An 11,570-nucleotide genomic window follows, 5' to 3' on the forward strand; every position below is an offset into this window, starting at 1 on the left:
AGGGGTTTGAAAGTGGGCAAGCAGTATTGTAAATTGAAATCCTGGGTGGATGCTGTAGTGATGATACTGGAAGAATCTATACAAAATGTGGAAAGACTGTTCAGTAAAATAAAAGAATGTGGCGATCTAGCAGGATTTAAGCTGAATAAAACTAAACTACTGATGAAAAATATGGAACATAACAACTATCTCAACTATCTGGATGTATGGTGGAAAAAATATTTGGGAGTGGTTTAACAATAAGAACTCTTGTGTTATTCCAAAATAATTATGTTAAAGTATGGAATGATGTGAAGAAAGACTTGGCGAGCTGGAATAGACTTGGATTTATCTTTGAAGGGTAGAGTCTCGGTGATAAAAATGAATGTATTACTAAGAATGCTGTCCTTGTGCCAAACTATATCAGTAATTAACTCTGTAACATGCGTTAGGAAATGGAAAAAGGATATAAGTAACTTCATTTGGCAGGGAAAGGAACCAAGAATTAAATACAAAAATATGCAAGATGCAAAGAAGAGATTTCTTGTTACTAAACTTAAAACTATATTTTGAAGCTGTTACATTGGTATGGATAAGAGAATGAATGTTGCTGAAAAACACCAGAATTCTGGATACATAAATTACAGAAGTTGAAAGTAAGGTATGTACAAATGATGAGAAATTGATTACTAAACTATATAAGATGGGATTTGATGGGAGATCTGGATGGCATGGATATTTGTGGTATGAGAATGAAAAGGTACATTAAGAGTTCTCTAATCATTATGTTAGAAGGAATTTTCTCTGGTTGAAATATAAAAAAATTATAGCAAGTGCAATGCCATTATGGTTGTCCCCAGTTGAGGCTTGTTCTCGGAAAGAAGTGAATATGCAGGAGAAATGGCCCTTGTATATACCATTGCTGAACTATGAATAACACTTGGGAACTTAAACCTATGGGGGAGATTAAAGATATTGTTAGAAACTGGTTCACTATTATCAATTATTGGAGATGTTTAGAACTGATACATAAATTACAGAAGTTGAAAGTAAGGTATGTACAAATGATGAGAAACTGATTACTAAACTATATAAGATGTTATTGAAATGGGACACAGAAGATGAGGTTATAAAGTCTGTAATAATTAAATGGGGCAGAAATATTGACAGAAATATAAATATGGAGCAATAGGACAGACTATGGAAAAGTGATTTGCTTCTGAGGAAGACCAGGCAGCAGAGGCTATCTCAGCCCTTTCCTGCCTGATGACATGCAGGTGGAGAAGCCTGCAGATCCTCCTAAGTAACCCAGTGATGAGGCAGAAGTAGAGGCAGCTGCTGCAGAAGCAAAGGAGGAGGAGTGCTCCTCTGGCAACAAGATAGGGGAAGATAGAAGTGTCTGCATTTGATGAGCATTAACTCCTTGCAGAATCCCAACCTTTTGGACAAGGCTCTCTATATAAGCCCTGCTCTGAGCTTGATTCTACCTGGGTGCAACAAGTGTGTTACCTGTTGCCTCTGTGTTACTGGTCTACTGCTGATTCCCAGCCTGTTTAGCTGATCTCCTGCGCCGTGACCTGCTGAACTGACCCGTGACTATGCTTTTGCCTGCTGCCTGCCTTGACCCATTGGACAGTCTTCTGATTATACTCTTGTCTGCCGCCTGTTCTGTCCTGCAAGACTGGACCTGACCATGACTTCACAGCATTCCATGCCTTGCCGGCCTGCAGCACAAGGGCAGGAGTTCATCACATGCTCAATGTAATGGTCAGAACGTTTTAAAGAGAAATGAGTGAATCGTTTAAGAACACAACTGTGGGAGGAAAAAATAGATAAGCAGCCAGGGAGAAAGATCCATGATCTTAGATGTCTCTACAGTAATGCACAGAGCACGGGACAAGACAAACTTGAACTCTTAACACAACAAAGCAAATATGATATAATAGGCATCACTGAAACATGGTGGGATGAGCCTCATGGTTGGAATGAAATAACTAAGGGGTGTAGCCTACTTCAGAGAAATAGACCAACTAGGAAAGGAGGAAGAGTAGCATCATATGTCAGGGATGATTATACCCGTAAGGAAGTCCATGACTTTAATCCTGGAAGCCACGTTGAGAACATCTGGATAAAAATTAAGGGGGAGAGAAACAGCAGTGATCTCCTTGTGGTTGTCTATTACAGATCCCCAAGCCAGACTGAAGAGTTGGATGATGCCTTCCTGGAACAGATGACCAAACTTTCACAAAGGAGACAAGTAGAAGTAATGGGAAATTTCAATCATCCTGATATTTTTTGGAAGTCAAACTCTGCCAAGACTATAAGGTCCAACAAATTCCTCACTTCTCTTGCAGATAATTTCATTGTCCAGAAGGTGGAAGAAGCAACAAGGGTTCAGCTATTTTAGATCTGATCCTGACCAACTGGGCTGACTTAATTAATGGTGTGGAAGGGGTGGAATCCTTACCTGGGAGTGACCATGTTCTCATGGAGTTTGTTATAGAGTGGAAAAGGGAAGCCAAGCATAGTCAAACAGGCATTCTAGACTTTAAGAAAGCTGATTTCAGTAAACTTAGAGAACTACTGGGTGTGATCCTGTGGTTAAAAACACTAAAAGAGAAGAGAATGCATGATGGAAGGGAGTTTTTTTTTTTTTTAAGAAGTGAGATACTGGAGTCACAATTTCAAACAATTCCAATGAGGAGGAAATACGGGAGCTGTCTATAAAGAAACTGGGATGGACGTCTGAGCTAAGATTCTAAAGGGACATGTCCAAGAAATGGAAAATCACCTAAGAGGAATTAAAACAAAAAGCCGGCATGTGGAAGGAGAATCTCAGGAAATCTAAAGCGCAGAACAAGGTCAGGCTTGCTTAAAAAATTGGAAAAAAGTCCTTTTTTGGTTATTCCATGGCAAAGGGGAGAACAAGGAAATGCTGGGATCACTGTGTCGAGAAGATAGCAAAATGGTAAAAGAGGATGGAGAAAAGACAGAACTACTCAACGCCTCCTTTGCTTGGTCTTCTCCCAGAAGGAAAATGGTGTTCTCCTGGGGGAAGGGGAGCAGATGATGCAGTAGGGGAGATCCAGCACAGAAGAGATAAAGAGGTAGAACTGGAATATCTGGCTACAATAAATGAATTCAAGTCTTCAGGGCTTGATGAAATACATCTCAGGGTATTAAAAGAACTGGCAGAAGTAATCTCAAAACCACTGGTAATAATTTTTAAGAATTCCTGGAGAACATAAGTCCCAGCAGAGTGGAGGAGAGTAAATGTTGTCCCCATCTTCAAAAATGGAAAAAAGAAGTCTCAAACAATTACCAGCCAGTTAGCCTGATGTGAATCCCAGGAAAGATTCTGGAGCAGATAATTAAACAGACAGTCTGTAAGCACTTAGAAGGAAATACCATGATTACCAACATACTTTATTGCAAGAAAACTCACATCTTCCAGCAAGCAAGAGGGGCACAGCACTGCAAATCCAACTCCCCACCCCACCCCTTCATGCAGCTAGTTATCAAACTCCAAATTACTTTTATTTACAACCTTTAAAACAAACCTAACAGTCATTTTGCTATTCTCACAAAAAGGCTCTCAAGTAAACTCATTAAAATATCAGGAGTGAAACTGTAACATCTCGTTTTTGAGGGGAAAACAGAAAAATTGAATTTCTTTCAGGGATGAAAATGCCCATGGTTGAAAAGGGAGAAATGATGAAAGAACCACAGAAAGGGTGAGGTCCCTATTTAGGACCCAATCAGAATCTAGTCCTGAGGATGCCGTCAAGCAGAGCATGGTGGGATGTAAACAAGTGGTCAGACAAGGAAGACTTGGGATAGACCTAAGAGGAAAGGCCTAGCAACCTGTCTCTAGCCCAGTGTCTCTGAGGGACTACCAGCTAACTTGTCATGGACTTCCATATTGTGCTGCTGAGTCCAGAAAGGCAACTTAACACAGTGACCACAAACAAGCTGGCTTGATTTCCAATTCCTTCCCCGTTTTGCCCAAGTTGGGCACATTTCCTGCACCTCCTGTCATCAAAGTTTCCACCTGGAACTACCAGGGGCTTGGTGGCCCTTGGGAACCCCTCCATGCCTCCTCCCGGCATGCTGAAGGCAGCATCCGAAGTGTGGGCCCCTCCTGTGGGTCCTGCAGCAGTATGGCTGCAGTGCAGCCTCCTGGGTGGTTTAACTGACCCGTCCCTCCAGATCACTTAACCAAAGGCAAGCTGGTACAAGCATGGGGCACTCAAAGGCTGGCAAGGAGGACCTTCAGAGCAGGTCCCACTTGGCTGCCAGCAGACAATGACCCCCCTCTGAAGCCAAGGCCTCTTCCAATATGAATGGGGTGCAAACATGAAAACGGCTGCTGGAACAGAGGCATGGTGACTGCCTCACAATTGCTACCTCACCATCCACTTCCTGCTGCAAGCAGCAGCCTCCAATGGAATGGGGGAGGGGGCAGGGATCAGGCCCACAGCAGCCAGGCACATGACTCTCTCATGCACACACACACGCCTCCCCAGACCAAGATGGGGGGCACCAATCCTGCAACAACAGATGCACTTGGACAGCAAGGCATTTCGCAAGAGTTTGCTATGTTGACGACTTGCAGTCTCATCATGAAGTAGTCTAAATACCCTACATAATAAATATTTGGTGAAAGGGGCAGGATTCACCAGCTGAAGTCAGAGGCAGGCTTTGCTTCTCATCTCTCACGTGTCATTAAACACCTGGCAATCTACAGAACAGAGAATGTGCTTGCCCCTTGTGCTCAGGGGTCCCCAAGGCAGCAATTGGTGCCTCATATTCAGGAGGTCACCAGTTTGATTGGGGAGGGGGACACCTCCAGCCAAATACGCGACTGGGGGGGGGGGGAGAGACCGAACCACTTTCCTCTGACAAAATAGATCCTTTATCTGGATTCTGGGCAGGAAGAACAGAAGCCACCTAGCTGCAATTCTGATCAACACCAGAAAAGCTTCTGCAACAGCCAAACAATACTTCTTTCCTACTGAAAAATGATCCCCTTTCTGGAAAGGAAAAAATTAAGAGGGACAAGATACAAATTCTGCAAAGGGTAGAATTTGGAACTGGGACCCTGCAGAGGGTCCCAGAGGGATTTCTGATTAGTGTTCTGTTGCCTTTCCTAGACAACAGAGATACTAGGAAAAAAACAATAAAAGCTCAGGGAAAAGGATGGAGAAAAAGCAAGGGATAGAAAGGAAACAGCAGCATCTCACAAGCCCAGTTCCTCTGGAGCCCTCAAGGCACGACATCTAGGAAAGAGCAAGGAACTGCCGAAGGAAACAACAGGTGCAGAGAAAGGGGCGTTTAGTGCACTCTAGAGCCTGGCCTGGCAGGAGCTCCTATGCCAGGAAATTCCTGTTCTCATCTCTGCCCAAGTCACATCCAGCTTGATGCCCAACTCAGCTCTGGAAGACACTGCTGAGAGATGATCACTCAGATGCGCAAGGGACCCAACTCTGCGCAGAGAAGGGTCTGCCTCCCCAGCCCAGGGACCTGCAGAGCAGCTGGAAGGAATGACCTGGAACTTTGCAGAAAGCCAAAGACTCAGCCGCCCAGAAATAGCACCAGAAACAATTTGTGTTAACCAGAGGAAGGATTAAAAAACAAACGTCACCCTCAAACAGTCTCACACGAGGCCCAACACACATGCTTGTGAAGAGGCGGGCAGCCCAAGGCATCACACTGTCCTTCTGCCCAGCCGTTTAAAGACGCTGACCGTCCCCATGTTATCCATCTGGGCGCTGTGGCCTTCCGAGGTGCTGCTTACCTTGGCACTGCCCAAAGTTCTCTGGATGGTGACCTGCAGGTCGGGGTCAGGCCTGGACCGGGAGCTGGTGACGCTGCTGTCCTGGGCCTCCCCTGGCAGGGACCGCTTGCCTAGCCTCCTGGCCACGTGGCCGCAGGAAGGAGACTCAAGCTCCGCCTCCTTGCTCAGAGCCGCAGGGCATGCCAGGCTTTTGCTTCCTAATGGCTGGGACTCAGAGCTGGTGGCTTTGGCCTTGATGGTCACCCCGTCCTTAGCACTCTCCTTGGGGGTGGAAGGCCGGAATGGTTTCTTCAGCACCCCAGCATACTGCAGGACACAGCTGTCGTCTTCCTCGCTCTCAGCCACTTTGTCCTCCTCTACCTCCTGCATGTCTCCTAGCCGGCTGAAGACACCCGTGGGCTGCCAAGACATCAAAGGGGAATTCTGAGATGGGACAAGGACTCAACAAAAGCATCTTGTACCCACAGTGGTCCCACAGGATGACGCAGACCTTGCCACAGCTGCAGGAGGACCCAAAACCACATCCTCTGGAAGTTCCTGGGCATCCCCCCAACACAACTGGTGGCAAGGGAGGGCAGAGTGGCACCCAGCACTATGAGTCCTCTAGATGGCCACTGTGAGAGGCAGGCTGAACAGGCTTCTACGCTGTACTGGACAGAAAGAAGGGGGAGGCAGAGACTCTCACCCACCAGGGCAGGATACATGAAGGGTACGAGGGTCTGGCGGCGCAGCCGCCAGCCCTCTGGGTCACACAATCCTGTGTCAAGACCCTCTCAAGAACTCAGTTATTTCCTGGTTCTTGCCATGAAACCACAGGGTGCGCTGGGAGAAGGGGGTACTGTGAGAACTGAGCTTGTTAACCTGTTAACCCCATACTTCTGTACTTTTGCTTCCAGATATCCAGCAGTCCCCGTCTTCCCCCCCCCCCCCCACCTTCAAGGCAGCCTGCACCTCGACTGCATCTCTGCTTTGACCTTGGGGCGCTTGGCCCAGTGAGGATGCTTTTAGTGATTTTACTCTGCTGGGGTGCTGAGAATGGGGCTGGAGGGGATTTGGGAACGAGGCTGTGGGCTAGAACTCAGTTCCAGCAAAGATTTGCTTGTATCCTGTTCATGGTGTTTCTGTTCCATAAAGAGTTTTTTAAAGTCAAGAATCTGGTTATTGCAGGGAGGTCAACAGATCTTGACACCGTCTTTGAGGGACCACGGACCATGTTGTGGGAGCAAGCCAACAAGCACCTTCCCTCCCTCATGCACCTTATTTCCTGTGGTTGTGTCCACGTTGGTCTCTGCACCCAGTCGGTCGAACACAGAGGTTCTCTGCAAACCTGAAACCAGACAAGTTTGGATCAGAGACCATCAGAGAGTGATGAGAGAGCTGTTAAGGAGAAAATATGGATCAAGACTCAATGACATCAACAAGCACTTCTCAAAGCACTTCTCTTCCCTAGCATGGCCACGGCAGGCCAGAGAAGAAGAGTTGGATTTATATCCCCCCTTTCTCTCCTGCAAGGAGACTCAAAGGGGCTTACAAACTCCTTTCCCTTCTCCCCCTCATAACAAACACCCTGTGAGGTAGGTGGGACTGTCTTTTCAGCAGATCAAGCCCAGTGGTGCTCTTCCTGACTAATCACTCGAGGTTTCTGGGGGGGAGGTGTGTCTGTTCTCTCCTGTGGTCCCTCCTCATGCTGAGCTTCTTCTTCCATCAAGAACTTTCTGCCCCCTCCAGTCCTGCATCTCCAACTTCTGACCTAGTCACTGTGCTGACAGGTGTGACGCTGCGCTGTAAGCCTTTCCTCTCAAGGCTTATGTAATGTATACAAGCTTATACAGAATGAAATGTTCAGAGCCCGAAGGGTTAATTTAGAACTCCATGGGATTGGTTGTGAAAGTGGCACAGCATTATAAAGCCTGAGGATAGGGAGTTCTGAAAAAAAAGAGTTCTGTTGTGAGAACCAGAGTGAATGGTAGCTGAGGGCCAGTTCAGAGGCGGTTGTGCTTCTCGGAATAAAGTGACAAGGAGGGCAGAGTTCAGAATCGGTATCAGATTTGCTGGAGTAAAAAATAACACAGTAACCTTGATGAATCACATTGGTGGCTTGGTTATTTTTTTCTCTGAGGAAACCCCATTCAGATATGAAGCAATGAAGCTTCTGAGAGAAGAGGAGTTATATAGAGAGGACTGGAGCTTCCTTAAGGAGAGCGGCCATCCTTCCACAATAAGCACCATGTGAGAGAGACAATCGGGAGAGTCTGTCTTTGTGAACAAAAAACTCCGCAACAACTATATTGAAATAACAGATTTATTTTGTCTAGTGTCAAAGTGACAGTATCATCAGGGAGGGACAAAGATAGTGTCCTGTTTGTAATCTGTATCAACTGAAAAAGTTACTAAACAAAATTTTGTATATAGTAGTCTCTAAAACCAGCTTCCTTTGTCCCCATATATATTTTTTTCCTTAATCCTTTGCTGATTTATCTTTTTTAAACTTGTTCCTGGGCAGAGACTGGCTGTCTTGTACTTTCAGAGCTGCCCATTCACCGCAATGGCTCCCAATTTCCTTTGCGAACTCCCCTCAACCTATTTCCCTTCCCCAGGCTTGGGTCCTAATTCTACTTTTCACAAGATGACCAGACAGCAGTCTTCCTACCACTGCAATCTGGAGGCCACAGGCACAGTGAGATATGGCCAAGGTACCTTTGGCTGCCTGTTGCTCCAGGATCTTCTTGGTCTTGGGCGTAGTGCCCTTGGGCATGTGGACGATGTACTTCCCTTCCATCTCAGCTGTGACCCGGCGACGCTTCACTGGGGCTGCAGCAGTAGTCTCCTCTGCTGTGCTACAAAGAGCTAGGGCAACGACAGGGCAGAAGCACAGGGGTTCGGCTTGGACACGAGCTCCTGTCCCAGAAAGGGCTTTGGTATTAACCTGTCCACTAGGGCAAGAGGGCAAAAAACTCTCCTGGCTTCGATACCTGCCTCCCTCTGAAAAGGACTCCAGGAGCCAGCAGCCTTATTCACACAAGGGACTCCATGCCCTTTCTGATCCCCCTTGTGAGAGGAAGAGAGAAGCAAGGCAAAGCATCAGGCATGCCTGCAGAGGGTGGACGGGAACAATGATAGCCCAGCTCAGCCCGTTTTCCAGCCAGTCGCCCCAATAATGCCCAACTCCAGTATAATAAAATCCCTACACCAGCCCATGCCAAGTCCTAATAAGAAGAGAGTGAAGAAGAGTTTTGGATTTATCTCCCCCCTTTCTCTCCTGTAGGAGACTCAAAGGAGCTTACAATCTCCTTGCCCTTAATAAGTGCTTGGGAGCAATGCCAGAGGACTCCGCAAACTGAGGGCAGCTGGCAGAGTAGGGCGTGAAGAGACACCCCCCACCTCAGCCCGGTCACCTGCTTTGGCATTCTTCACAGCCAGTTTGTTGGACACTGTGACAGAGATCTTTGAAGTGCTGCTGTCTGGCTTCCGAACAGGCGTGGAAGGTGGGGAGTCTCGGCTGAGGCTGTTTGCAATCATCCTGCTGGCAGCTGCAGGGATGCCAAGAAACAGGGTTGGGTGGAAGAGCTTCTCCCGGCCACAGTGGTCACTATATCCACAACATCTCTCCAAACGGAAGAAGGGAAATGCAAGAGAAAATCTTGTCCACCACCAGCAGCCTTCACTGCAGGCAGTGCTGCTGCCTGCATACCACTCACACTTACCACTGGTAGCGTTCCTGCGGAGTTCAGACTGCACGGTGGTTTGGCTGGAGGCAACTGACTCTGTGGCTGCCTTGCAGATTTCCTAGAGATGGAAAGGGCCAGACACAGGGGTTTCTGGTTCCTGGATTCCCATAAAAGCCCCAGGCTCAAACTGATCTGGAACAGCCCCACCTCGAGGTGGTCCTCCAGACTGGACTAACAAGGCACTGAGCTCCTGAACGTTGCAGCCCAAAGGCCGCGCATGGGGCAAGCCAGCCCCTATGAAAAACAATGTGATGCTCCTGGCCTGGCCTGGGGATGTGCCAGCTCCTCTAAATGGCCTTCATGCCACTTCCATGGCTCCAGCTGTTGAGCTGGGTTAGTGAGGAGCGCCAAGAAGCACAGGGCTGAAACCAGAGTCCACTCAATCCAAACCACTTCCACACCCACAGGAGTCCCCTGGGTCTGACACGAACTCTTTCTGAGCAGCAGAGCTCCCAGGCAGGCTGGGCAGATCCATCCCCCTCCTATACCCCTGAGGACCTTGCTTAGAAGGCCAGGTGTTTTTGCAGACATGTTTGACTCCCAAATTGCACCACTGCTTGTTTCATGCGTGGGGACGAGAGAAGCTGCTTCAAGAGTTCAGAAAACCCACCTGCCTATAAGCCACTTTGGCATGCTTGAGGATGAGGATGATATCTCCGACCACCGTGACGCCCAGCTCGTTCAGGATCTCCTTGTTCAGGTCCATCAGCATGTTCTTCTGGATCCTGCAGAGCACGCGCACCACGGCAGTCAGCCGCCTGGGCCAAACCCCCGGCAGCCCACAGGGACGCGGAGCACCAGCGGCCGGCGGCGGCCAGGGAGTGGCCGGAGCCACTCCGCCGAAGCAGGGGCCAGAGGCGCCCACGGCCAGGCCAGCTGGCCAGGAGAGGACCAGGTAAGCCCGGCGCCGCCTGACAGCCGCCCTTTCTTTCCCGCGCGGCGGCTGAGCGAGTCGCCCCGAATAGGCTCCTCCCCTCCCAGACGCGCCCCCCACCCGCTTCCCCTGGCTCGGCGCCGGGGGGGGGGCGGGGCGCCGGGGGGGCGGCGGGGGGGCATCGCAGCAGTCAAGACAGCGGCGCTCGCGGGGGGCGGGGGGGCTCCCGACCTGTTGTCCACGAACCCGACGGCGTAGTTGACGGCGGGCCCGGGGGGGATTCCGGCCTCCTTGAAGAACTGGATCCACTCCGAGGTGGCTGCGGGGAGACGAGAGGGCGCGGTGGGCCAGGAGGCGGTGGGGGCCCGCCCCCTCCCCCCCTCCCCCCTCCTTCCTCACGCCCGCCGCCCCTGCCAGGTGGGCCGGCGCCGCGGCCCCCTACTCACCCATCGTGACGGACACCATGGCGCCCCGCGCCCGCGACAGCCGCGCGGGAAGCAACCGGGTCCGCGGCCTCCGTCACTTCCGGCCAAGCGCAGCCTGCTCTAGGCTTCCTCGCCCATAGAGGCCTGGCGGGCTGCGCGATGCCGCCTGCCCGGCGGAACTCCCGGCTACTGGCTGTGTGGCCCGCAAGAGGCAGCGCCCGCCTCAACCCTTCCTCCTCAGTGGGGCAAGGGCGGGCCTTTCTCTGCCCCAGACCCGTCCCTGGGAACCGCTGCCACCCTCGCTCCGCGGACCTTCGTGGGCCCCCGCAGCAGCAGCAGCAGCAGCAGGCTGATCCAGAACAGAGCTGCTCTGCTCACCCATCCCTGGCCCACCTCACTGGGCTGGCGTTAGCTGAAGGAAGCACGTGGTGGGAAGTCCCTTCCAGCCAGCTTGGCCTAGTGGTTAAGAGCAGGTGCTCTGTGATCTGGAGAACCGCCTTTGATTCCCCGCTCTGCCACTTGAGCTGTGGAGGCTTATCAGAGTGCATAAGATTAGCTTGTGCACTCGCAATGCATGACAGCTGGGTGACCTTGGGCCAGTCACAGTTCTCTCTAAACTCTCTCAGCCCCACCCACCTCACAGGGTGTTTGTGGGGGAGGATTTTGTCAGCCCCTTTGAGTCTCCTTACAGGAGAGAAAGTGGGGGATATAAATCCAAACTCTTCTTTCTCCAGGAGCCGGTGGAAGGTCAGCCTGGGGGGCTGCCA

At 50.1% G+C, this 11,570-nt stretch overlaps 1 protein-coding gene across 1 annotated transcript; it reads right to left on the reverse strand.

The window, feature by feature from the left end:
* Nucleotides 1-3,384: 3,384 nt before the first annotated feature.
* LG04H19orf47 (linkage group 04 C19orf47 homolog) lies at nt 3,385-10,890 on the reverse strand. The gene is made up of 8 exons (XM_048493505.1): nt 10,825-10,890; nt 10,610-10,697; nt 10,115-10,229; nt 9,481-9,562; nt 9,172-9,306; nt 8,474-8,623; nt 7,033-7,103; nt 3,385-6,175 (listed from the first exon to the last, which is right to left on the reverse strand). Exons 1-8 carry the CDS (start codon nt 10,841-10,843, stop codon nt 5,687-5,689), a joined length of 1,149 nt encoding a protein of 382 aa, XP_048349462.1. The 5' UTR covers nt 10,844-10,890; the 3' UTR covers nt 3,385-5,686.
* Nucleotides 10,891-11,570: the final 680 nt, after the last annotated feature.

Source organism: Sphaerodactylus townsendi, linkage group LG04, assembly GCF_021028975.2.
Source record: "Sphaerodactylus townsendi isolate TG3544 linkage group LG04, MPM_Stown_v2.3, whole genome shotgun sequence".
NCBI classification, from domain to species: Eukaryota; Metazoa; Chordata; class Lepidosauria; order Squamata; family Sphaerodactylidae; genus Sphaerodactylus; species Sphaerodactylus townsendi.